The 26,712-nt window shown below is 36.0% G+C and overlaps 1 protein-coding gene across 16 annotated transcripts in view; it reads left to right on the top strand.

Annotated features, from left to right (window-relative positions):
• Positions 1–26,712, top strand: part of LOC111052229 (disks large 1 tumor suppressor protein) — a 748,988-nt gene that overhangs the window by 424,609 nt on the left and 297,667 nt on the right. For 3 of the 16 annotated variants that reach the window (XM_039432558.1, XM_039432526.1, XM_039432518.1), the window contains one exon: positions 18,711–18,749. The exons of 10 other annotated variants lie outside the window; for them this stretch is intronic. In XM_039432558.1, the coding sequence (XP_039288492.1) occupies positions 18,711–18,749 (39 nt within the window). Of the gene's footprint in view, positions 1–18,710; positions 18,750–22,348; positions 22,678–26,712 lie in introns of those variants that run through there. 3 more of the 16 variants (XM_039432569.1, XM_039432561.1, XM_039432566.1) reach the window with 3 other exon arrangements.

Below are 26,712 nucleotides of genomic sequence, written 5' to 3'. Positions count from 1 at the left end.
TATCAGAGACTACTGTACATTATACGTGGACGATGGATTAATAGCCTCACAGAATATACGTGAACATTGCCAGCATTTAGATATAGTATTTGATAGATTAATAAATTGCGGATTGAAACTCAAACTATCTAAGTGTGAATTTTTTGCGAGAGAGGTGAAATATCTAGGACACATAATCACACCTACTGGCATATCACAGGACCCGGACAAATTATTAGCCATCAGACAATTTCCATCACCAACCAACCGTAAACAATTACAAAAGTTTATTGGATTTTTACAATTCTACCGCCGTTTCAATAAACAAATGTCACACTACACTGCTCAACTCAGTCATATATTGTCTAGTACCAAGCCTTGGATTTGGACTAACAAGGAAGAGATCATATTCCAGCAACTAAAAGAAGCTTTCCTAAATTCCGTCGTGTTGAAACACCCTAACCTGAAGAAACCTTTTTTCTTGAATGTCGATGCATCAGATTACGCGATAGGCGCAGAGATTTTCCAAGAAGATGATCAAGGAGAGAAAGGAGTGTTAGCATTTTTTAGTAAGACACTCAACCCAGCCCAGCGTCGTTATTCTGTGACCGAAAAAGAGTTGTTGAGTATTGTGGAAGTATGTATTAAGTACCGGACATTGTTGCTCGGCAATAAGATATTTATCAATACTGACCACAAAGCCTTAACATTTTTCAAAACAGCCAAATTGAATCACAACCGCTTATCTAGATGGTTTCTTGCGCTTCAAGAATACAATATCGAATTGACCCATCTGCCAGGAAAGAAAAATCAGACCGCCGACTTTCTATCCAGGGAAATAGACGCTACATAATGTCAAGATACCAACCTGAGATGTTTCGCCATAAAGAGTGGAGAAAGCATACCATATCCTCCCAACATCCAACCACGAATTCATACTGCCATGTTAACCCCTGAAAGAATCCGTATCGCCCAATATGAAGACCCAAGACTGTCCCGGATCCGCGAATCGATGGAAGAAGGAGCTGCCGAACCGCCCGATTACCTGCGACAGTATACCCGCCAGAAAGGATTTATGTTCCACCGACCGGCTAAAAATACTTACGACTGGCGCCTAATCATCCCCGCTAATATGGAAACAGATTTGATAAAAGAAGCTCACGAACGCATTGGACATTTTGGAACTACGAAGACCCTCCACCTACCAAAAGAAAGCTGTTATTTTAAAAGCATGCATAAAAAAGTGGCCAAAATAGTGAAAACTTGCGATATATGCCAGAAAGCCAAATACCCGCGATACCATATCATATCAGGGGTGAAATGAATCCCATTCTCCCCAGCGCACCATTGGAATTGATATCAGCGGATATATATGGTCCATTGCCCATGGCGCAATATGGAAAAAAATACATATTCGTGCTTACATGTGTTTTTTCAAAATATACCATGCTATTTCCCATAGGTAAATTGACCGGAGAAGTTTTGGCCCGATGCATAACGGAAAGATGGACAAGTGAAGTAGGAAAGCCCAAACGAATCCTATCCGACAACGCAACCTATTTTTGTAGCAAGCAGTGGAAAGAAATACTTCACCTGGCTAATATTAAATGGTCGAAGACATCTCTTTACAGCCCCAGCGCTAATCCGGTAGAGCGATGTATGGCAGAGATCTCTCGTTTTATGCGGACGTACTGTAATGAAAAACACCAACAATGGGTTAGATATATACCATTTTTAGAAGAATGTTATAATAATAGCCTAAATGAAAGCACCGGTCGTACGCCTTACGAAATCATATTCGGTAAAAGGAACAATACATTTATCAAAAACTTAATTGATTTTCCAAGCTCAGAAGTGAACAAATTAACAAACCCTAATATCCATCATCTAGTAAGGTTAAAGCTAGAGCAGAAGGCAAATAGCAGAAAGAGATTCCACGACCGAGCATATAAAATATTTTCATATAACGTTGGAGATGAAGTTTTAGTAAAGAGCCACAGGTTATCAAATGCTTTGGAGAAAGTAACTCGCAAATTCTTTTTAATTTATTCAGGGCCATTCACTATTGTAGCCATATCGCAGCATAACACAGTTCAGTTACAAGAGAGTGAGAACACGCACATTGTTTGGTGGGAAAATGTAGCCAATATTAAACCATATCACAGAATTTGAAATAAATACAATAAGCAATCAAAGAAAACACCACTATCAAGCCAATTACTAACCTTTTGTAATAAATTTAATATTGGTGAGGCCACCTCGTGTCAACAAATCAGATTTTTCGTTTCCTTCCAACTATCAAAACCTGCAACAAGCAAGGGAGTAATTTTTGAATATGTAATTAAATTAGTTACATCAAATAAAAAAGGACACAAGCGGGGATAAAATATTTAAGATTTGTTAATTACCTTTAAAGAGGAAAAATGTAGAAGCTAGGTTACTTGCAAGACTCAACAACCAGTTCTGACGTAAGCAATGTAAAACGTAGAACAAGCAGTCAGCTGGCCAAAGCCACCAGAATCAAATGAATGTAACGTCTGTTAAACACATGATTATAAAAAAGAAGTACTGTACCCAAAAAGTTATCTATTATTGTTATTTATTATATTTATTAATGTCGGTATATTTATTTATATGTTTTATATTTATTACCTTTAGTTATGCCACGTTTGTTACCTGAAAAAACCTAAAGTGAATGCAAGCTACCAAAAAACCAAAGAGCCATTAGCAAAAGAAAAGATTGTACCTGATGTATAGAAAATTATTTATATTAAGACCTAAGAAGTACTATAAGATATAAGCCCAGAAGTTTTGTAAATCGAAATTATTGTCTGAAAGGAATCAATTGTGAGAATCATGAAATGTGTGTAGTTAGGTTGGCGGCCCTGCGAGCGGCGAATTTAAAAATATTATGTTTTAAGTGTTTGTAAGGAGGAATGCGTTTAGAAGATTATGTTTATGATATTTTATGTGTGTTGAGGAGGAGAATTTGTTATTGTATTTGATAAAGGTATAAAGGAGATGCAGCAGATATGTCTGCGAACTGTGATAGAAGTCTGAGAGTATAATTTATAAATAAAGTATAGTATATATCGATGTATTGAAGGGTGGATTTTCATTAAAAACATTGTGATTCTCAAATATTTTGAATTCAAACCCAGGGGCGCGTGTAAAGCATCGAATTTGGGTAGATAAAAATCCCTAACCGAAATAGTAATAGGTCTGAAAATAAAGTAACTGGCTAATATCGCCAAATAGATAATAACTAAGATTAGATAGCATCAGCTTGTTCTGGCTAAACGGTACAAAAACCTAAAAAGGATTTGAAGGAATTTGTTGCTAATAAATATATATTATATAAAATATTTTGAAGATTGAGGTTAGGTATATGTATTCAGGGATCGGTGACCTAGAGATCGATCAAATCGAGCAACGTAGAATCTGACCAAAACCCCTTGGCAGAGCTCTATTGCAATCAAACAGTATGCAATGTGAAAAAACACATGATCACGTGGCTAATTATTAGGTAGCATGAAATAAATATTAGTGTATAGAATATTAGCTAGCATGTAGAGAGCATAACCAAAAAACCAAATAAAAATAATTAAGTGTATTCAGGAAATAGGAGGTACCAGGCGCATGAATACCGAATAAAATTTGCATGCACCAATAGCAAAACGGCAGTTAATAGGCGGCAACTGTAGGCCAATTCAAAAATATTTCTATATATTTATATAAATGTACTGGATTTGTGTTAAAACATTGTATAGTCTATGTTATCGATATGGCTCGAAGGCAAAGAAATTATTAAACGCACAACCTGAGTAATAATTTGATATTTTTTGTACGATCTATTTGAACCTAAATGGCGGAGGACTAAGATATTCAAATTTTATGTTAATTTGAAAGTCGGAAATAAGATTTGTAAAATTGAGAAAGGAGAACCAGCACTCGCCAGCCAAATGCCACCATGAGAGGACCCCAAATATTTTAGAGCGTAGTACCTTGCTAATAAATTGTAAAAGTTAAAGTTAAATCAAATTATTAAATTTCTTAAAAGACTTCGTGATGCTATTGTAAAGCAGAAGTCATTTTCAATTTCAAATAAATTTATAACCCCTTGGAAGAGACGATTCCGGCTACCATATTCCAGGACCACATGGAGTTGGATCGACATCGGCGGCTTACAAGAAGATTTTCGACACGTGAGTGATAAATATTGAATTAGTGATGGGCGCCCTAGTGCTTCGAATTAATCTAATAATCAAAGCTAGCTCGCCGAAAGGGTTTTTATTATAAATTAAGAAATTAATAAGAGAAATACTTGCGCAAGTAAAATTAGTATTAAAGGTATTTTATTGAAGAAAAAATATAGATCAATACATTTCAGAAAATTCCATTTGGATCAAAGAAGTATAAAATCTAGGCTATTAAAACATATGCATATGATATTTAATTTTTGCAATATAATTTGCGATAGTTTGTTATAGCTCTAATTCACTAGATGAATGGCTCTACCTATTCCGTCAGGTGCCGAATCTTGCACCCTGAGATAAAATATATATTCGATACAATGAAAGCTTATCCGTTGATTTTGTCTATTAAATATGAATCGAGCGTTGATGAGTAATTAGTAGGCTGCTACTAAGCCTATTAAATGATCCAGTGCTCTGCACAGAAAATATATACAGCATATCTCCTATAATTCAATAGGAGTCACTCACTCATTTGCTCTTCAACCAAGAAGCAAAGCCTAGGAATAATAAATTATTTCAAGAATAAGAGCCATTACTTTTTCAAAATATTATGCTATCATACAGAGATGATGATTCTTTTAACAATTTTTTTTTGAAAAACAATATGAAGACGTAATGGATGACATGAATATCAAGGATTCTACAAGGTTCAAATTTTTTATCAAGTCAAACTAAATCATGTAATTCTAGAGTTCGATTCCTTTCTTGCCCCAGTTAAACTCTATCAGCATTTGGACCATAGTCTCGGAAACAATCATGGTTTGTGATTTATTTATATTTTTTGGTATCAAGATGCTTAACTATTTGGGGCTGAATCCACCCTCAGCTTCTCAATCTTAGAAAGACATCTCGAAAATGTGACATTCTCGTGTATGTTGGATTCACTATTGTAGGAGAGAATGATGACATCATCTCAGTCCGCTCTTGTCGAACATTATTTATTCAGGATTCGATTCAGAAATCTTGTTTGAAATTCATAGATTCGTGCAAGCTCTCGTGTTTGGCATTTGTCAGCGTTCATCCCGACTTGTTTTACACAGAGAGAACTGTTCGCTGAGGAAAGCGTCTTTTTGACGCTGGAATATATGCCAGGCATGGCAAGCCTCACTCATAAACCCTCACGCTTTGTTATCATACGATATTCTGCGCAACACGAGAATCTAGCAGCAGCAGCAGCCACATGTTATTTGGACAGTTATTTTGGCACACTTCCATTCTTTGCTCGTCGTCCGTGATCTAGTCGCAATAAACCACTCGTCGTCTGCTCTACTCTGCTCTGCATTACACGTTTCTCCTTCCTTTTCAAAAACAACTCAACAGTCTAGTACAACCGTGAATGCAACTGTTTCATGGGTAGTTCATAATATCATATTATTATTAGATGATGGTTCTTGAGTTGAGATCAACAGATAAACAAACAACTTTATTATCATGTGTTTTTGTCAATGATGAATAAACTAATAGTTCTTTGAACAGTAGACCTCACGCTCAGTGAGTTACATTGACCTATTGTTATGTTTTCTCAAAAATTAATAAATAATTTATCAATTAAAAATGTCCAGAAAAAATCCTAAATAAACATAGAGCTTTCTGTCCTATATCGATCGTACTGTGACGTGTCGTCACGGAATGTTAGTGTGAGCGCTGTTATCAGGTCTGGCTGCAACTGTCTACAACGTTGATGGAAAGATACAATTTTCAAGATGTTCGATGTTTTTGAACGGGTAGTATTATAGTCAACTGTCTACTAACGTTAATGGAAAGATACATTTTCAAGATGTTCGATGTTTTTGAACGGGTAGTATTATAGTCCACTAGACAGTTGATTTATGATTAATAATTCTATAGTCTGATTGTTACGGTAATATTGGCGTATGGAGGAGGCTCCTTTTTCCTATTATATTATCCTTGAAATGCAAAATTTCCAAAAACCTTGTATATACGTCGACGCGCAATTTAAAAAGGAACATACCTGTCTAATTTCATGAAAATCTATTACCGCGTTTCGCTGTGAATGCGCAACATAAAAACATATAAACATTTAAACATTAAGAGAAATACCAAACCGTCGACTTGAATCTTAGACCTCACTTCGCTCGGTCAATAAATAAAATCTGATAAACTCTAGAAACAAAACTTGCCCGATACGGTCAATGGGAATTAAGTGCCTGATACAGCACCCAACAAACATCACGTTGTCAAACATCACATAATACAAATAAAATTATATTTCAACTATAAGGGAACGAACAGAACGGTGAGGTCGATATTCAGCTTTCAGTGTAAGTTTTGATCGCGATCGACATTATTATAAACACAAGCACATTGTGAAGTTTGGTAGTGAACAGAACAATTGAAGTCTCTCGGTCGGGATTCAATTTGCAAGACGATTCATATGGATTATTATCAGCTCTGATTAATTTGTTTTTCTAAAGCCCAGCGCACTGTGCTTACAGAGACTTTGCATCATTAAATTTTCAGTATTATATAGTCACTGTAATGGCTTCACTGCTATCTGATGTGGCATCTGTCAATAGTGTGAACTGTCAAGTCGTACATTCACTGGTATCTCGATAGCATTGGTCACCTCTTTGGTAGCCTTCTCACTAAGTGCTGTCATATAGCATAGATTAAATGAATAATCTATTAAATAAATAACTATTTACCTACTATATACATATATAGTAAGGTCCACGTTATAATGGCAGTGTAGGAAGAAGGGATGCCAGATCTCAGCCTTGCCACCCAAACAGCTGACACTGGTATATCTGATGAATTTAACTGTTTATTATTGTTGAAAATAGTTAATCATATTTTATTTGTCAAGAAAATATATTTTTTAAAGATGTAATAATAACTTTTTATGATTGAGATTAAATATTTTGTCAATTAGTTGAATTTCTACATTGTTAATAAACGATGTGGCAACATCGCAATGCGTGAAAGAGATAGAGCTATCTGCTTTGTTGAAAGATAGACAAGGATAGCAACACCATTGCAAATCACACACTGCCATTATAACGTGGACCTCACTATAGTCACATCGATTTAGACCTGATTGGTTGGATCGCTCGAAAACGGAATCTAAACCGCGACTTACTTGTTCTGTTCGCACCTTTCAGAAGAACAGTGGAAGTGAAAATTATTAACTCGATAACGATCATGGGTAATTGGAAAATAATGATGGAGAAGAATGAATATGGATAAATAGATAATAGTATAGATAAATTAGATAAATAGATAAGTAATAGATAAATAGAGAACTTTGAGTCTCAATAATCATCACAAACTTGTTCGGCGATGGAAATCCAAGGAATTATTCCCATCACAAACCATTAGCTTTTCCGAGAACCCTAGATTTGATTTTATCTTTTCAGAGATTATTGTTTTGACATGCGCTCCAGGCATTATGAAAGTGAAGTTTGAGTCTCAATTTGATAGTCCTCCGTGAATTGACTGCTATTTCGGTTGCTATGATTAAATTAGTCAGAAATCTTAATGGGCGGGGGCTAGTTGGCCAATTATTTTGTGCTCTTGATTTCTTCCTCGAGATTTTGGGTCCCTGTTAGTATTTAATACTCTAATTGGCCAACTAACTTTGTTAGTGAGGGGTATGAATATCGGCTTATAATACATGCAAGATGCAATGAATTGATTTCCAATACGTTGTATGATAGTATTTGACTTCCGAGTCAACTCTGGCAACGATTTAAACATGAACGCATTTTTGAAATCAGCCAGCTAAGATAATTTATTATATTTAGGGACAAAATAAAATCAAGATGTTGACAACTTAATTTACTTACTGAATTATTGAGGTCACTCATTTACTGCTCATGAGGCATCTTCATCTCCTACTCTTTCTCTCTGGTTAAAGAACAATACATTTATCCTCCCTCCAATTTGAATACTGGAAAGCTTGAGCAGTGGCTGTGAAAAATGAGCTACTTAGCAGTAATGACGTGCTATAAGAACTGGAAAAAACTTACAGTTTTCCGCATTCTGACTCTGTATACCCTCTATTATGAATTGCCCTTTCACATTTTCCCTCTTCATGGCTTTCTTCCGTCTCTGGTTTGAAAAACACACTATAATTTCCCATTCAACTCCTATTACATTGGCCAGACCGCTGACCCACTCCTCACCGCCAATATTAATTAGATTGGGCTCCACAACATGAGAGAAAGGAAAAGGTTTCCATTATTCAGAAAAACTATATTCAAGTTGGATGACTCCCTCTGATCTTTGGAGCTCATTTTAAAACATCAAGAAAGTATCTCGTATTAATTCAACAAAAGTATCTAAATCTTGAAAGTTTTAAATTGAAATCATATTATTTTTTTTCCAAATTTTGAGTTGAACGTTTGAGATTGACTAACCTCGATTGTTTTGTTCTTGTAAAGTCGAGATTTTCCAACTTGATAATTGCTGTTTGTCGATTTCATATCGCAATGACATTTTCCAATAGTGCACCGTTGGATCGATACAGGAGAGCATATCCTGCACAATCAGCTTAATATTCAACTGGAACTGTTTCAGTATTAATGGAATAAAACTTATGGAAATTATGATTACATGATTGGCCAGTTGTTTTTCTTGGCATGGTGGCTTTTTTAATATCATTTATATCCATCATAATATCTTTATAGAATCAATATGAATTCTATCAACAATTACTGTATTACAATCGCTTCAAGCTACACTTACTTTACGAGTAATTATCTCTTATACAATTTCAAATTTAAGTTGTCATGCTCTAATTGACATCTCATCGAATCAAAAGTATCGTAACCAACAGGATCTGCAGCAAACTAAGCTTCAGAAGAAACTGTATTTAACCATGAATGATTATTTTGAAAATTTTCTTGTTACATTCCAATTTTATACAAAAATGCAATTATTAACTTGAATTCTCAGTAAGTGAGGATTTCATGAAGGTTGATATTTATCCCGGTTGAGGATCTAATGAAATTTAGTGAGCCACTGCCGCCGATGGCCTGGGGCGCGTTCACCTCTGGAGAAATGGCGGCTCTTATTCACCCCTGATGAACAATTCCGGTCTCTTGAGTTGCCCGAGTCGGCTCGTTTCTTCGCTCTTCGGCGGCGACTTTTGTTCAAGCAGATTCAATGGCGCTGTGAATAAAAGAAAGCCTGTATCTAAACACGCTGTCTCAATATTACTCATCTTCAGCCTGTAGATTTATCTTGCAGCGATAACGTTCAGCTCGAGAACAGCAAAACTCCCGCGAGACTGCAAGTTGTCGACCTTTTAACTGAGCTAAACTACTTTCCTCGTCTCTCCTCACCAGATACTTTCTTACCTCGGTTGCTTTTATTCTTTCTTCCGCTGTCGGATTACGATCATCCCTCCGACGACCCTTCTTCTATTGGAGCTATAATCAATCAAACAGCGCTCTTAAAGTAAATAAGACCCTCTCACTGATACATTTTTCCTCTACTGAATAAATAACTTCAATCGTTCATCTTTAGAGAGTCAATTTCAGTGAATTACGGAATACTCGAGAAATTATGGGATGATTAATTTGGTTGATGTTGTATTTGCAGACGATTTTTCGTATTCTTTGTGAACAAATCATAATTATGAATCTGTTATTGACGTTACATTATTTGATATTTATCTACTTTTATATTCTTATATACATTATTACGTCTTTCCCACTATAACTCTTGATATTTTTTCTGCAAATGTCCATGCATTTCAGACATATTCCAATTGCAGTATTATTATAATTGATATTACAAGTAGTTTATTACTTGCCTGATAGACATTGTAGACAAAAATCAATAATACTTGCATGATGAGAGAATTTTACTGTCATGAATTCTATCATGAGAACAATTTGATGTGAAAACTATATTCTCTATAGCTTGGAATAATATTGTTCTTTTATTGAAAATTTAATGTGGTTTTGACAGAATAATTTTGGTTTCTAAAGCAATATTTAATCCATATTTCTCTTGATAGAATACTACCCAATTAACAAATCATGGAAAACTACTATAAATTATTTCTCATCATCTCACCATTTTTATAGGGAAGAAGTCAAGATGTTTTCGAAAATCATGTTGATAGTTCCTGAAAATAATTCACTTTCCATTTTCTACGAAGAAATTCTCCACAATAATTTGGAGGCTTTAGTGTTGAATCGCTGAAAGATTCTGCCAGATTAGTGTTCGGAAATCTGTAGATTCGTAATGAAGACTGCAAACTGAACCCTGTTGATATTAAATTATTCACCAACCTTTAATGCATCCATTATTCAGAGCTTTCACGCGTACTCGCATCACCTGAGATATCGCAACTTACCTCTCTCACCTTGCCTCTGTTGCCTCTCTCAAAGCAGTCAGCCAACCTCTTGAGGCATCTGATAGCTAACGTGCGCAACTCTCAGGTGAATTCCGGTTCGGATTCCACAACTACTACCTCATAAAGTATACTATTCACTATTATTCTCAGTCTGGGAATACTCCTTACGTAATAAAATCCTGATTAGTGAAAGTAGCTTTATTTCTATCGTAGAGTTACCTTTACACAGAATTTAATATCACATAAGCGTACATCTACACCACCTAATATTTCCAAATAATGTGATTTAATCTGATTCACCAGTTTTGTTCATAATTTTCCTTGATTGTTAGCTTTTGTTCGAGATACATCATAATATATACTCATATAATTTAAATTTGAAGTTGTTTCATAAGCCGTGTCCACACTGAACAAATGTTCGGCAAACATGTTTGTTGAGGAGCTCAGGGACAAACATTTTGAAAATTTTGGACAATCATTGTTTTTCAAACAAAAAATTACTGTTTTTCCAAACATTCTCAGTGTTGACAGCTGTAAAACATGAAACCTGTTCTCCCCACTTACAAATATTTTCACGGGCAAACATTGTTTGTCAAACATAATAAGATTTGGCCAAACTTTTTCAACAAACATGTTTGTCGAACATTTGTTCAGTGTGGGCATGGCTTTATAATATTAGCCTATTTGATTGGCGGATGATATAGTTGATGTAGATTGAATTGAATTCTAAGGTTGGGTGATATTGAATTACGGAAGGAATTGAGCCTATTCAATGGTCACCCATTCAATCAAACGACCTGTACTGGCTGGCTCAAGTCTGGTGTCAGAGTTTCCAGGTTGCACCTGATCAATTTCAGGGCCTCTGATATGAGATAACGACTGTTATTGGGCTGCCGGCACCAAAGCATTAACGTGTCCATCTGAAACATAGGATCTTTCAATATGTAGTATGTTCATGGAATTATGATGTAACAGTATAAGAAATATACTCTCTGTATTGATGATCTGCAGGGGAAATTTGGTGATCTTATTTCTCTCTCCTATGAGCTTTCCATCTCCCAATCACGATAACGCTAGAACGAAAGTTGAATTTTGTTTAACATGAATAAAGGAATCTGAATCTGAATCACTCATCACAAATATTCATTCATTATTTCATTCACAATTTTCATTGATATATCCAGTAGGACTCCAACAAAAGAGTCCAGTATAACCACAGATGAGATACTATAGCTCGGTAATTTGTTTTGTCAGGTATGACATAGACTCTATTAGCATAATGAAATTTCATATTCATAGATGTTGGCTAGCCACTGGTTACTATTCAGGCTGCTAAGATCGTTTTGTTCCATTATCAATGGATGTATTAATAATCTCCTGTTCAATTACTGAATTGAATTAAGTACCAAGAAACATGAGAAATAATAATTGCTGCTGTTGATGAATAGGGTGTAGTGCTGTGTCATTTAAATGTTGATTTGGAACAGTTGAAGAAGAACACGTACTTCAGTGAGGTCCACGCTATAATGGCAGTGGAGAAAGACAGGAGAACAGCGTTGCCGATTCTCTGCCTTGTCACTGCCTTATATAGAGGATAGCTGGTACCGGAATATCTAATGTATAATACTAGTAGTTCTGTGAACAGTAGACCTCACGAAGTATTCTCATCCACAAGTACCTGATTTATATTGAAACTATAGACCTTATGGAAATACAGCAACAGACTGGCTTCTCCACACATCTGTGTAATCACTTGTCAGCTGATTTATGATGAAAAATTCTATAGTCTGATTTTTACTCCAATATTGGCGTATGAAGGAGGCTCCTTTTTCCTTTTATATTATCCTTGAAATGCAAAATTTCCAAAAACCTTGTATATACGTCGACGCGCAATTAAAAAAGGAACATACCTGTCAAATTTCATGAAAATCTATTACCGTGTTTCGCCGTAAATGCGCAACATATAAACATTCAAACCTTTAAACATTTAAACATTAAGAGAAATGCCAAACCGTCGACTTGAATCTTATACCTCACTTCGCTCGGTCAATTAACTGTTCATTCTTGTTTTAAGTAACCAATTATATTTTGTTCACAAGAAAGTATGTTTTTCAATGAACAAACAATAAATTTTCTTAATTGAGATTCAATATATTTGAAGCTAATCACATTTCTACATTGTTATAAAACGATCTGACAACGTTGCGGTACCGTTGCTAACGTTCCAACGTTGCTACGTTGGAAAAGGATATCGCTATCTGCTTTGTCGAATGATAGACAGGGATAATCAATCAAATACTGCCATTATAAAGTGTGCCTCTCAATGGTTCAAAGTGATAAACATCGGGCAATAACGAGAAGTAAATCTGAAAACAAGAGCTTTGGTGGAAAGCATAGAGGTGAGCGTGGTTGGTCGAGGGTCACTTTTATGGTGAGCCGTATTTGTAACGGAAACGGGACATTGATACATGAAAAGGCTGCAAGTTGCCAGCGATATGGTCAACACGTGTCGTTCAGAATTACAATTAATGTTCAACTATTTGGAATCAACTGGTTTTCCGGATCCTACTTTGTTCCATGTCCAGTTGGTCGAATGTGGCTTTCAACGAATACGGACAGCTAGTGGGATTTGAAAGACAAGGAAGCTATCATCTGGAAATTGAAATATCCATTCAACCTTCTTTTATTTCTCACTACATTTCTCGACATATTTTTATTTATTTATTTATATATTTTACAAAGAAGCACTGATTGGGAGAGAAAAACTAAGGATACTCCTTGTACTATTTCTCTCCCAAATTTAGATAACCAAAAGTCCAGTTAGATTTTGAAAGTCCAAAATAGGGTTATAATTTCACTTTACTAAAATTTAGTCCATTTTCACTCAAAAACAACGAAAACTAAGAGTAAGATTTCTCAAGTAAGCAAAATGAAGATATTATTATTTAGTGAGTAAAATGGCATTTATATGTCGAAATATGTCGTGTTTGATAGAATAAAGTTTTAAAAGAAGGGTACATTGATTTTTCAATTTGGAGATAAATAACAGTAACCATCAACAAAGAAGTTAAGTGAGTTATTCTTGAATTAACCAGGAATATTATCTGCGTTCAAGTTTATCTATTGATGTCAAGCTATGTGGGCCAATCATGCCACAAATGTTTCTTCATGAACTCGACCTGTAACATCACATTAGTAGGCTATAATCAATTATTCCTTACTGTATCAAATGCAAAGATGGTATGGAAAGATGAAAGATCTAATGCAAAGATGGAGATGGTGATTCCACCCTTTTTTGCCAGGTGAAATAATCCTTGTTTAATTAGGACTAGTACTTTTCAACTGTTATTTTGAAATCTGGAATATAAAAAACATTCATACAAGTATTATCAGATATATTGATACTTCTATCATTTATAGAAAATAATGTTCTCTTGATGTCTCCAAAAGACTATCATGTCCTGTACTGTACCTCCTACAAAATATTTCTTTTTTAGAATTTACTGCGTAATCTATCATTGTGATATGAGAATTTACCATGAGATTTGAGAAAATTCAAACAGAGATCATACGATTAATTATCAGTATAGTGAATGTAAGTCTTATATATAATAGAATTTAGTGAATAATTTTGATAGACATATTTCCTATCTAGCTCCTGAAATATTGATCTAAGCTTGCACAAAAACATAGTGTTCTTTTGAGTGATTCATTCTTCATTCAATTAACAGAATTGCTATTATAGACGTATATGAGGCTAACAACAAGCAGGGATGCCAAAACATTGAAAGGAAGAGAGAGAAGAAGAAGAAGAAGAAGAAGAAGAAGAAGAAGAAGAGAAATATTGCTATCATCAATTTTTCATTGTCCTACACTGAAAGGTGTAGGTTTTCTGCCTACAATTTTCCCGTGAGCTTCCGATAATTTTTCCGGTGAAAAATGCAATACTATTATTTTCATAACTCTCGGAATTACTCTCCCCCATGATTAAAATATTTCACGAGTATAGATGTAACTGGATAAGTTGAATATTAGATTTTTCCCAACAAGAATAAATGGTGACACGTGAAAAATACTCCTCTATAAAACATTTCATCCACTTGGATAATTAATGGATCATCACATTGATGAGAGATTGTAATGCCAGTTGCAATGAGCGCTTTTTTATAATGTTTGGGCTAAAAGTTCATTTTTTACAAACTTCTTCAGTCGAAATACATAATTCTGGTTATTAAAGTCCACCCTTATCCAATAATATAGACTCTAAACAGCTGGAGTCAGAAAATTGACTTTCCGAAACGGGGCATAGTCGTAGTTCTTATGAAAATCTTTATTTTCTCATTTCAATAATTGGAAACGTTTTTCCTTGACGAAATGAAACATTCCTTAATAATTTAAAATAGCTGAAACTTTGCACTATATTCTCTTTACTTTATTTCGTGTTCAATTTTCTAGTTTTTCGAAATTTAATTTAAAAATCGTTAAACCTTCTACAGCGACTACGCCCCGTTTCGTAAAGCCAATTTTCTGACTCCAGCTGTTTAAAGTCTAGAACTTTGCTGAATCCCGAGCTCGGAAACCGGCCCTTAGGCCCGCCGCAAAGTAGACCCACGCTAATCCACGAAAAGCAACCCATGCCCTGGGATGTTTTGTAAACCATTGCTAGGCTTCTCTAGACATCTGTGTGATACATGCAATGAATAATCCACTTGTCAGCTGATTTATTATGATTAATTCGAAAGCAATGGTTTACAAAACATCCCACGGCGTGGGTTGTTTTCGTGGATTAACATGGGTCTACTTTGCGGCGGGCCTAAATGTCATTCCTAACAGATGTTCCAGTTTTATTATCATTTTGAGACTTATCAATAAAAGCTTTACTTGTATGTCAATTAATCGGTTACATTATATTTTTGAAAACTCCGGCCAGTAGCAACATTCCTTGCAAATCTTACCAAATTATCGTTAAAATTTGAAATAGAAGCGTCCACTGCCCAATTCCGAGCACCCTGCAATCTAACGGAGAATCAGTGCAATGAACATGGAACTTCCTGTGCAGTTAGTTCCGCACCTTTCCGCAAGAGCGCTTCGCCTTTCAGCCAAGTCCAAATTCAAAAATCGATTGTTGTGCGCACGCCCAACGACCACTAGCATCGATTGCCTTCTTCTTCAACTTGTTTCCTTCCCTTCATTCCATCTCTTTTTCCACCCGCGTTCAGTGGGCCAACCAGCAGAATGAACCTGTGGCTTTTGCTCAGCGCTCAGGCGGGCATTTGCATTGCACCATCCGAGGATGATAAGACTGGTTGGCAACACCAGTTTTCATTACACCGAAGCCCCTTCGCAATTAACTTTCCCACTCACTTTTCCAACCACGCTCACAATTTATTTCCATGGAATATTTCTGCAACTAAGAGGAGCACATTTCATGAACGATCTCTATCAGTTTCATACTTGTTTCATCCTTCGTCACCCTTCCCAATCTTAATGTCCATTGTTTTATCTATTGCTTTATTTGTTTATATTTAATTTATATTTATCTATTGTTTATATTTATCTATTGTTTTATATTGCTTTATCTATGTTCTCTTCAATTGTCTCAGATGACATCTCTATGAAAAACAAGGAAAAAATCGGTCAAGTCATTTTTGAGAAAATCGTGAAAAACATGGTTTTTTAGTTATTATCCACCATTTTTTCCGCCATTTTAAATTGAATTTTATTGAATTTCTTATTGTCGGATTCTCATGGTATAAGGACCTTAAGTTTAAAATTTCACTCCAATTGGTTTATTAGGAATGGAGTTATCGTGTTCACAGACACATACACACCCACACAGACACACACACACACACACACACACACACACACACACACACACACACACACACACATACACAGACCAACACCCAGAAATCATGTTTTTGGACTCAGGGGGACCTCGAAACGTATAGAAAATATGAAATTAGGGTACCTTAAATTTTTTTGGAAAGCAATACCATAGAGAAACAATAGCGTAAGTGATATCCCATGGTATAGGGAATTTATGTCGCAACTTTTGCTGTTATCTCAAGCCGATTACTGTCGATTATTGTCAGTTTTTACTGTTTTGTTGGGGTGAGAGTGTATGAACGGCACAATTTGAGAGACTACCAGCTCACACAGCTGCATGGGGAAGAACTACGTGAACTATCGGCTTGGGATAATAGTAAAAGTTGCGACATAATGCCCTATAACATGGGATATCTACTTACGCTATCTTTTCTCTGTGGCAATACTTTCCTTACCTATGGTAATAGGGCAAGGAAAATAATAATATATAGCCAGTTATACCATAGAGAAAGGATAAGCTTAAGAGATATTTATTGTTTAGGGATAATATCATAACGATAATTCATTGTTTAGGATAAGCGTAAGAGATAATCTAGACTTATTTGTTTGTCTCTGGTTATACACAATCACCACAACTGCCTCTCCACAATCACCTTCCCCTGCTTGTGATTGTGGAGATGCTAGACAGGCGATGAAGCACATCATCAGAAATTGTAATATACGTGCCTACCAAGGCGATTTAAATGATTTTATTTCGGCTTCCCCACAATCACTACACTACCTTGACAACCTCGACATCAAAATTTAATATATTTACAATACCTTATTAACCTGACAATAGTCTCATGACCAGATTTTCTTTGACTACCTACCTATATATATGTGCCATACGCTAATAATAATAATAATACACACATCGATTTTTGGACTTACAATTTTTGGCCGTCCATATAAATTCTATCAGATTAAACAGATGATGTTTGACAAGTTCAGTTTCATTTAGTGTAATTCATAATGACAAGAAAAAATCGAACGTCCAAAAATCGATGTGTGTGTAACCACTACCACCGTAAACAAAGCCGTAGTGCATTCGTGTGACGTCAGCACAGGTAGGGCTCCTACACCAATGAAAAATCGTTGATTTCAGCTGATCTATATCAGCTAGTGTTTTTAGTGGTGTAGGAGATCTACCTGTGCTGAATTCAGGCCTAAATTAAGATGGGAAGATTTTATTCGATTTTGATTGGAGAAACTCAGATTTAGCACTAGGAAGAGAGGAAATAATAGAAATTTTTCGTATTATTTCACATAAAATGGTTGAAACTATTCAAATTTAATATGTGTGAAATCTACACTTTTTCTACCCACTGACATATTCACCATCACTCTCCACCCTTATAACAATCACACCATTGCTATTCTCTCTGGTACAGATTCTAGAAATTAACTTCAGTGAGTTTCCGTTTGCAAGAGATTTTAAGGCCCGGTTGAACAAAAGTCTATTGAATTTCAATGAGGATTGAATGAACTAATCAGAGAAGGCCTCTTCAAACATTTGTTGATTACAGTGAATAACAATTCTGTAAAACAGTACTGGAAGAGAAAACTGTATCGTAAACTGTACCGTATATGTTAGTGGGTACAAAAAGTGTAGATTTTATACATATTAAATTTGGATAGTTTTAACCATTATAGTAGATTACTATGGATTACGGTGAACAATGGCTTACTAGCCTCCAGATATTCAGAGATGGACACCGCCCACTCCCTGCCATTACAATTTTGGGCATCCCACCTGAAAAAAATTCCCCAATAATTACACATACATAATAATCATAACAATTCTAATAATTACCCGTTTTTGGAACACACACCCACCCCAAGCATTCTAGTAGTTAGTCTTGAGATATTGTACTGAGAATTATTCATTTCAAAATCAACTACAATTCAGCTGGGTTTTATAGCCCACCGTGAAGAATTTATCAAATCAACTTGTTGGTTATTATTTATTTCTTGTATTTTGCCTCGCTCATATATCTTTCTATAACTGAAATTTCATAGCCACATTGAAGAACTTGGAAAATCAACATGCTGGTTATAATTGATCCCTTGTTCATAATTCCTTCTATAGCTGAAACATACAACCCCCGCTGCTCATTTTAAAGATTGTTTAACAAGAATTGCTTTGGAAAAAATTGGAAACACATTTAACACATCTACATAAAAAAGTGATCTTTTCATCATGAATCATAAAAGCACTTATTTCCTTTTGAAAATGATTTGATAAATGATAATCAATTTCAATTATGTTGCAGGTGAGTGCAGATATCGGCCGCCATATTTCGTCATACTGTGTAAGTTTAAAATATACGTCATGTACTTTTATTTCATTTTACATATCATTAGTCCATTCAATTAGTTCTTTCCCCTGCTCATCATATCTATCACTTTCCTATTTCTCATCACTTTTTTTACTCTCCTATCATCATTTCTCATAATTTTGCCTGTCAATCTCAGCTCTCTCCAAATCCCTTTTGAATTTATAAATTTCCTCCTACTTTTTCCCTCACTCAAATATCACTCCTTATTCTTGATTTTCATTCAATATTTCCAATTTTTCTCTCTCACTTTCAATTCCATCTCTCACGTCAGAGCAAACCACATGAATCCTTGAAAAATAAAAAAATTGAGAATGCTTCAAAATTTTGCGATAATAAAATCTTAATTTTTCTCCTTTAATCTCAATCACTCAATTACATGGGAATATCATTTATAAGAGATTTCTTCCTGAATAGATAATTGAATAATTCATTCGTAATTTCTTACTGAATTGTATGAAGGAGATGCAATAAATGGAAATAACACTTATCGCCTTCTCATATAAAAATAAGCTACAGATGTGGTCTAATAAGAAGACTACTCGTTGTCGGTGTGGGGGCGGTGGAGGTTTAAATAAGCTATCTGCGCATGCCTGACACAATTATACACAGTGTTCCTGATACAATCGATGCTGATATCATAAAATAATCGTTTGTAGACTGGTTAACTCAAATAGATTGATTCAACTCAGTTGATTGATTAAATGTTATTGCTATAATTCAAAGTAGCGTCTATTCGGAAGGTTTTATTCGGTCCAAGGATCAACTTATTATTTGCTAACTGTACTCAACAGTAGCCTGATATTGAGAGTTTTCGGGAGAATAAAGTGATGTATTTTCAAATGCAGATGATCCTCTCATTTTTTCAGACTAAAATTTCAACTATTTAAATTCAACTTTTGTTTATACTCATTTAATCCATCAAATAAAAGATGCATTGAAGTGAAAAGCCTAGAAAGAGTGAAAATGAGAGAATGGATGGAATCTAAGGAGGATGGAGCAATAGGGCAACAGAACAGTAGTTAAAAATGTATTTATCATGGAACTACCTTCTAAACCTTCGAAATTTGAGAGGTGTTAAGACCCCCATTTATGTCCTCGGTGTAAACTGCATGAATTTGTATGTATCGACACCTCCTCTATGCCTGTGAATATTCCTATTCAGTACAGATCAAAACTTTGTGATCGTACATTTTCAAACTCTTTGAACTCAATGCTTATTTGATAAACTATTATTCTCTGCCAACTTGAAGATTCTAGTTTGATGGAACTGACTCTTTCCAACTTTATTTGTTCTCCACAAAAGTACTGGACGGCTTTTTCACATTTCTCTGGAGGAAATTCTATCAAATACTTAGTCCATCAATGTCACAGTGTATAGGAAGTGGAATTGAACTATATGGTGAACTAAAGTAAATGGTGAGATGAACTGAACTATATTGTGAGATGAACTAGATGGTGAGATGAACTAAACTATATGGTGAATCAAACTGATGATGAGATGAACTGAACTAAATGGTGAGATGAACCATACTAAATGGTTTCTCTACGATAGTACTGACCAGATTAATGACAATATGACCGATCCAAAAGTAGAGTTGGGGTTCTCAAACCTGTGTCTCACCAGTTTCAGCATTGTCAAAATATTATTCCAGATTCTTAAAATAATGAAGATTTTGAATGACAAGGCAATCTAATCAGATTAAGAAACATAGCATAAACAGTCAGAGAAATGAGAGATAAGCAATCCCAAGTGAAGAAGACTGTACCGTGAAACAAGTAGGCTACCTTGTGTAAATTTTATGAATACTAATGAGCCATTAATCATGTTTATTCGTGGTTGCATAGTGGAGAATGTTTCCCAGTCCCAGTGAATTGTAAGGGTTGTTCCAGTGCAGGAGTGGCGACCAACACCCTTTGCATATTTGAATGTCACACTAACAAATTTATAGTCGGGACTTTTCTGCCTTTAGCGCTGTGGAAAAAGGCTTTTATCCTTGGAGGAAATTCGTTTTAGTCCCCTTAGAATAATGATGATAATTTCAAATGCGTTTCTAACAAGAAAATCGTCTAGAAATAATGGGATTCCACTTTTCTAATGGGGTTCACGTACATTGAACCTCTTGGTTTGGATAGAAGGCCAATTGTTGCTTTGGAAAATACATTTGTTGCCGACTTGCCGTATTTAATTCTTCCGTGTCTGAGTTTTGGATTTCATAATGAATGAATAATGTGTCTCAATATGTCACTTGGAGTTCATATTCATTCACATTTGATTTCTTTTTTTCCAACGTTCAAATATAATGATTCATAATCTACATCCATCACTATTATAAATTAGCATTAGTTTTCCACCTCAGTTTCAACCTTCTTCAATCTCTTATCCATTATTTCAGTAATCCTCATCCACAATTACATATTCTAAATCATCATACACTTCCCCTCTCAACCTCCTCTTCTCCTTTCTCCTTCTCCGTCTGCTACTCTCTTTTTGAACTTGTACCCAACATCCTTTTTCCTTCTTATTTTCATCTTTTCTAGGATGACGACCTTTGATTTGCCAAAACTCTACACTATTGATATACTCGTATTAACACATTATGGCAAAGAGATCCAATCATTACCAGCCAATAGTCTTCGTTCAAAATGAAACAGTCAACTATGTCTCACATTCTACTGAACTGAAAATTGCATACTGAGCTTACAAAAGTAGACTGGGCTCAACTGCTTGGCAAAATACTTCAATCTGAGCATATCAGTTTCTTCAGCCTCTTGATTGGATGTCGCTCAATGGTGTGATACTTTTAAATGTGAATATGATTTCTCATAATAATAATAATAATTTGATAAATAACAATATCATTAATAGCAATAATTTGATTGGACATGAATTAAGCACAGCTTGACCACCATCCAATCAGTGGCTCTGGAGAACATGAAACATTTTTTGTTCAAAACAGAGGATGTCATGATAATGATAAACTTCACGTGATAATAACCTTCTCGCTGAACTCTTGAGTGGTGGGTGCGTTCCAAACAAATTAGAAACTGTTGACCTCTGATTGTGATGAACCTCACGTGTTAGTACACTTCTTACTGAACTCTAGAGTTGTTGATGCGTTTCAAACAAATGAGAGTTTTGTGTAGTGAGGTAGTGAGTAGCTTTATAGTTTTTGTTTCATCTATCACGGCAGTATGCGAAGTGTGTAATGCAAATAATGGAAGCTTCAAGTGGAGGATTTATAGAAAAGAAGGCTGACTAGGCTGAATCTCTCAATACGCCCCTGTCAACAATCAGTTAGCGAGGATAGCGGTAGTGGTAATAAGGGAGTCGTAAAGCACTACTAGCGTTGTTAGTAGGGTAGGTACGCTGCGCGCGGTATGTTGTCAGCAGTTGACTGGCCTTGGTGTGGAGAGAGAAGACTACAAGAAAAAGAGAGAGTGTGCGTGTGTGTGAGATGCCCGGGCGGTTGGGCTGGGTTGCCATGGCAACGAGCAGGCGCCAACGGGATGAGTGGTGGGTGGGGGACGGAGGCTTCGCGGCGCCCCTATGATCAGTGAGTGGCACTGAGACACAGTCAGTGTTCACCCGGGGCGTCCGAGGCGTCTCTCACTGCCAGAACGTCACCTGCGTCCCGGTCAAGCGCCGGGCGCCACCCCGTTGTCGTGCTCGTGTCGTGTCGTGTCTATGTCGTGCTTGTGTCGTGTCGTAAGATGGCCGCGTATCAGCTGATTGGCAACGTGTGCTGTAATGGCTCCGCTCACCGCCGCCATTGAATCAGTGAGGCAGCGCCACCGTCACGGCGACGACATCATGTCGTGCTGCGAACTCATTCCCATTCTATTCATTTCTATCCTCATCATTTACTATCTGATTGTGTGGACTTATTTCTGATAAGCCAGTGTAAGTTGGTGTTGTTTCTACCAAGTGTCTTCAATGGTATTCAAATCTCTGGTGTAGTAAGGGCCAGACCACATGAGGCGTTTTACAGACGAGTCAGCAGTGCAGGAAGTTTCCGATTGGCTGATTATAATCTAATTCCCAATGTCAACCCAATCAGCGAATCGGAGAGCTTCCTGTCGTGCCTACTCGTCTGAAAACCACCTCATGTGGCTTGGCCCTCAAGCTCATAAATGCTACATCACCTAGTTTCTAAGATCAATCAACAATCAAACAAAGACAATCAACAGCCTCCACGTTTTGAATCATCCATTTATATTTGCATTAGTTTTCGTTGATAGAATCGTTATAGGATATTACTTGAACCAGGGTGTTGAAATTATAAATTGTGTTCATATATCAAGGATTAACTTATTCTCATCTATCCAGTAACTTTGTTCATAATATAATTGCTTAGTATGTTGTCACCTCTTTGTGTGACTGAAATAATTCAATTCAGCATCATTGACAGAAATCGAACCAAAGAGACATCTTTCCAATCCGTGATTATGCATCGGTTCAAGTCGCATTCAATGAGGGTGGTAATGAGAGAACTATCAAGAGTACCAGAGTATAGTTAGTACATCCAATACGTGCTCTTCAGTACCTAAGCATAGTACTCTCAGAGAATAAATAACGTGAGAGTACGATACATGGAATACTGTTAATTAAGTTGCACCAAGAATGAAGTAATTCAACCAGTGTAGGACTTGGTAGAATCTTGTATTATGTTGATTATACCAAGTTGGCTCGATTGATTCTTGTTTTGGTATCAATGAATAGAGATGAACAAGTTCTCACTCATGGAAATAGAGAGAGATGAAGAAGTTAATTGAGAACTAATCTACTGGTGAACAATGTGAATAAATCCCAGATTGTAATCAATAATTAACTAAAATATTATTGAGTCCTAGATTATATTCCCGAAAAATGTGTTTGATATCAAAGCTTGTATGTGATGAGTTCGTTATAAGGAGTTATTTTTTCGATTCCAGTGGTCATAGAAAAACTTGGAATGGAAATTATGAGCTATGAATATGGAATTGGATTCGGGTCGACCCATCATTATGAGGGAAAGAAGTAGAAATAGAAAAATAAACGAATGACATTATTTTAACAAAAGCGCAGTTATTCAAAACGTGTTCAAACCTATCCAAACAAAAATGATATTAGAGGTGATAAATGATACAAAAGGAAAGTTATTCAAAACATATTAAAACACATTCAAACAGTTATTAGAACGTATCAATGATATATTTATAACTCATAGATAGATATTCAATTGATAGGAGGACTCATATCATCCTTATTGTATAGCTCCTTATTTTATCCATTCAATTTCCCGTATCACAAACATAGCTACGAAATGAGCTTCAACCATTCCCGACATTGACTTTAGCAAGAAATTCGTGGAACAGTTTTATAGCTGGATGAGTGCTGAGAGAAGATCTATGGGGAGCTGTTTCCAGTGAAGGACAAAGACGAGGGTTGTGTAAACGAGCGGAAGGACAAGTGTAAATAAGCCGAGTCACCGGCAGATGAACAGAGTGGGAAAAAGTGGGAAGTGGAAATACGCAACTAGGAAACAGATAACTTGACAGGCATGCTGCCTTGCTGTCTTTCCTCTGTTACATAGAGATTTGTAGCGGTCACTGTTCCTACTTTTATACTCTTTTGGTTAACTGTACCGACACAGAAGAGTTACAATCACAAGAAAAAGTTGAGGAGATTGAGAAAAATGTAGGATGACGAGAAAAATTTAGTGATGGATTGGATAAGATTAGATTTTATTTACTGTGAGCTAAAATAATCACCAAAGACCAACCTCCTATCGGGGATCTATTCGCTGAAGGAATCCGTTTGGAGCGGGTGGATTCCTACACGTACCTTGGGACACGGGTAACTTCCAATGCTGATAACTGCTCAGAACTCAGAATAAGAATAGAGAAAGCACGTTCTACATTTATCAGGATCAAGAATTTACTGACATCAAAAGACATCAAGCTTGAATTACGAATGCGTCTCCTTAAATGTTTCGTGTTTCCTGTACTATTATATGGTGTGGATGGACATTGAATAGATGGGGTGAGAAGAAAATACAAGCCTTTGAGATGTGGACCTATCGCAGAATGCTGAGAATCTCCACCCATCATGTTACAAATGAAGAGGTTCTGAGGAGAATGGATAAGAAACTGCAACTCATTGGTGAAATCAAGGAGCGCAAATTAAGGTACCTGGGTCACATAATGAGAGGTCACAAGTATGGAATATTGCACCTCATTATGCAAGGCAAAATAACAGGTAGGAGGTCAGTGGGGCGAAGAAGGATATCTTGGTTGCGCAATTTAAGGGATTGGTTCAAGTGCACCTCAAATGAACTTTTCAAGTCAGCTGTAAGCAGGGTGAAAATTGCCATCATAATAGCCAACCTCCGCCATGGAGACGGCACATGAAGAAGAAGAAAATAAGCTTATATGCTGGTTTGTATAGTAATTGGCAATAAGTGACAATAAATTTATCTAATTATTCAATGAATTTTACAAAGAATGAATGATTATTATTCAGAATGTAAATTGAAGGTAATTCGTATTTCGATACTATACAACTGCACAAATCGGCTATCTTTCAACAAATAACTGTCAATTCTTGAAATGATATCCTCTCCATTAACACACAATAGTGGGACAGGGTGGAAAGAATGAAGAAGATACTAAGGACTTGTGTAGAATTGAAGTGATATTGTGGTAGCTATTCATATCGATTTAAGAGACTTAAAATATCGGGTGTATAATTATTTCAAAATCATTTATCGGGTATATGATATAGTTCTTACACTGAGTCTTCTTGTCTTCTTACTCAAAAAATAACTGATTATTAAGAGGAATGAGAAAGTGGTGCAGAAAAAGGTGGAGGATTGAAGGGTTTTTCTAACTATGGTTATCCATGTATTAGGGAAACCTTCAATCCTTGAGAATGTGAAAAAGGAAACAGGAGAAGTAAATAGAAAAAAATGAAAGGATGGGATGGGAGAAGAAATAAGGAAGAGGGTTGAAAAAACTATATGATCAGGAGGCGAAAAAAAGATTTTAAGGACTAGATGATTTACAAAGAAATGCAGAATAAGCAAGCACACAAGTCAGAAGAGTACACTTTGTGAAAAACATGTTATAAATAGAAGAGTTAATTACTTTTGATCCAGGTGTTGATATCCTATTTTTTTTTTTTAGTTATCTTCGTAAATTTAATATACTGTTCAGGGATTGTATTACTGCCTATGTATATCAGTTGTCTGCTGATAATTTCTATGTTTGAAAATATTAATGAAAAATCATATTCATGAATCTATTATGTTGAAGATCTTTCCTCAACATTGTGATATTGGAGAGAAAGAGAAGTGATGTGTAGTACAGTGAGGGAGAAATAATATCGAACTGAGTAACGAAACAGGAGAATAAGAGAGAGATGAGAATATTGCGAGTTTGGAGGAGTGGAGAGGAGAACCTGGCTGAGACATAATGCAAATAGGTGAGATTGTGTGAGTATAGGTTAGGTGTCTGTGTGTGAGTGAATGTTAAAGGTAGACGTGTAAGGCAATAGTGCAAGAGCCTGGTATGGGAGATGAAAGGGATAAAAATGTATGAGCAAACTCCTTCTCGCCCTGCCCTACAACACAGGAACGTGTGCTTCTCTGGCATAGCAAGCGCCTGCATTCTTTAGAGAAGCTCTCCCGCCAAGCATGCTGGAGCTGGTCTCAAAGTTCTTGCGGCGTTCTACTCGTTTATTACCGTTTGAAATTTATTGCATGCTCATTCCAACCGTTTATCGAAATACCGTTAAAAGGCTTTCATGTTGACAGCGATGTTGAGGCGGTGTACCTAGTGTTTTCTTCAATGTGACAATATCTCCTGTGAGGGTGTTGAAATCTTAATAAAGATGTGACAATACCTCTAAGCGTTTGCGAATAGGTCACATAACTATCGATGACATAAATATTTTACT

Source organism: Nilaparvata lugens, chromosome 1 (genome assembly GCF_014356525.2).
Source record: "Nilaparvata lugens isolate BPH chromosome 1, ASM1435652v1, whole genome shotgun sequence".
Lineage (NCBI taxonomy): Eukaryota > Metazoa > Arthropoda > Insecta > Hemiptera > Delphacidae > Nilaparvata > Nilaparvata lugens.
The sequence above is the reverse complement of the archived record's forward strand: the minus strand, read 5'-3'. Positions and strand labels throughout refer to the sequence as shown.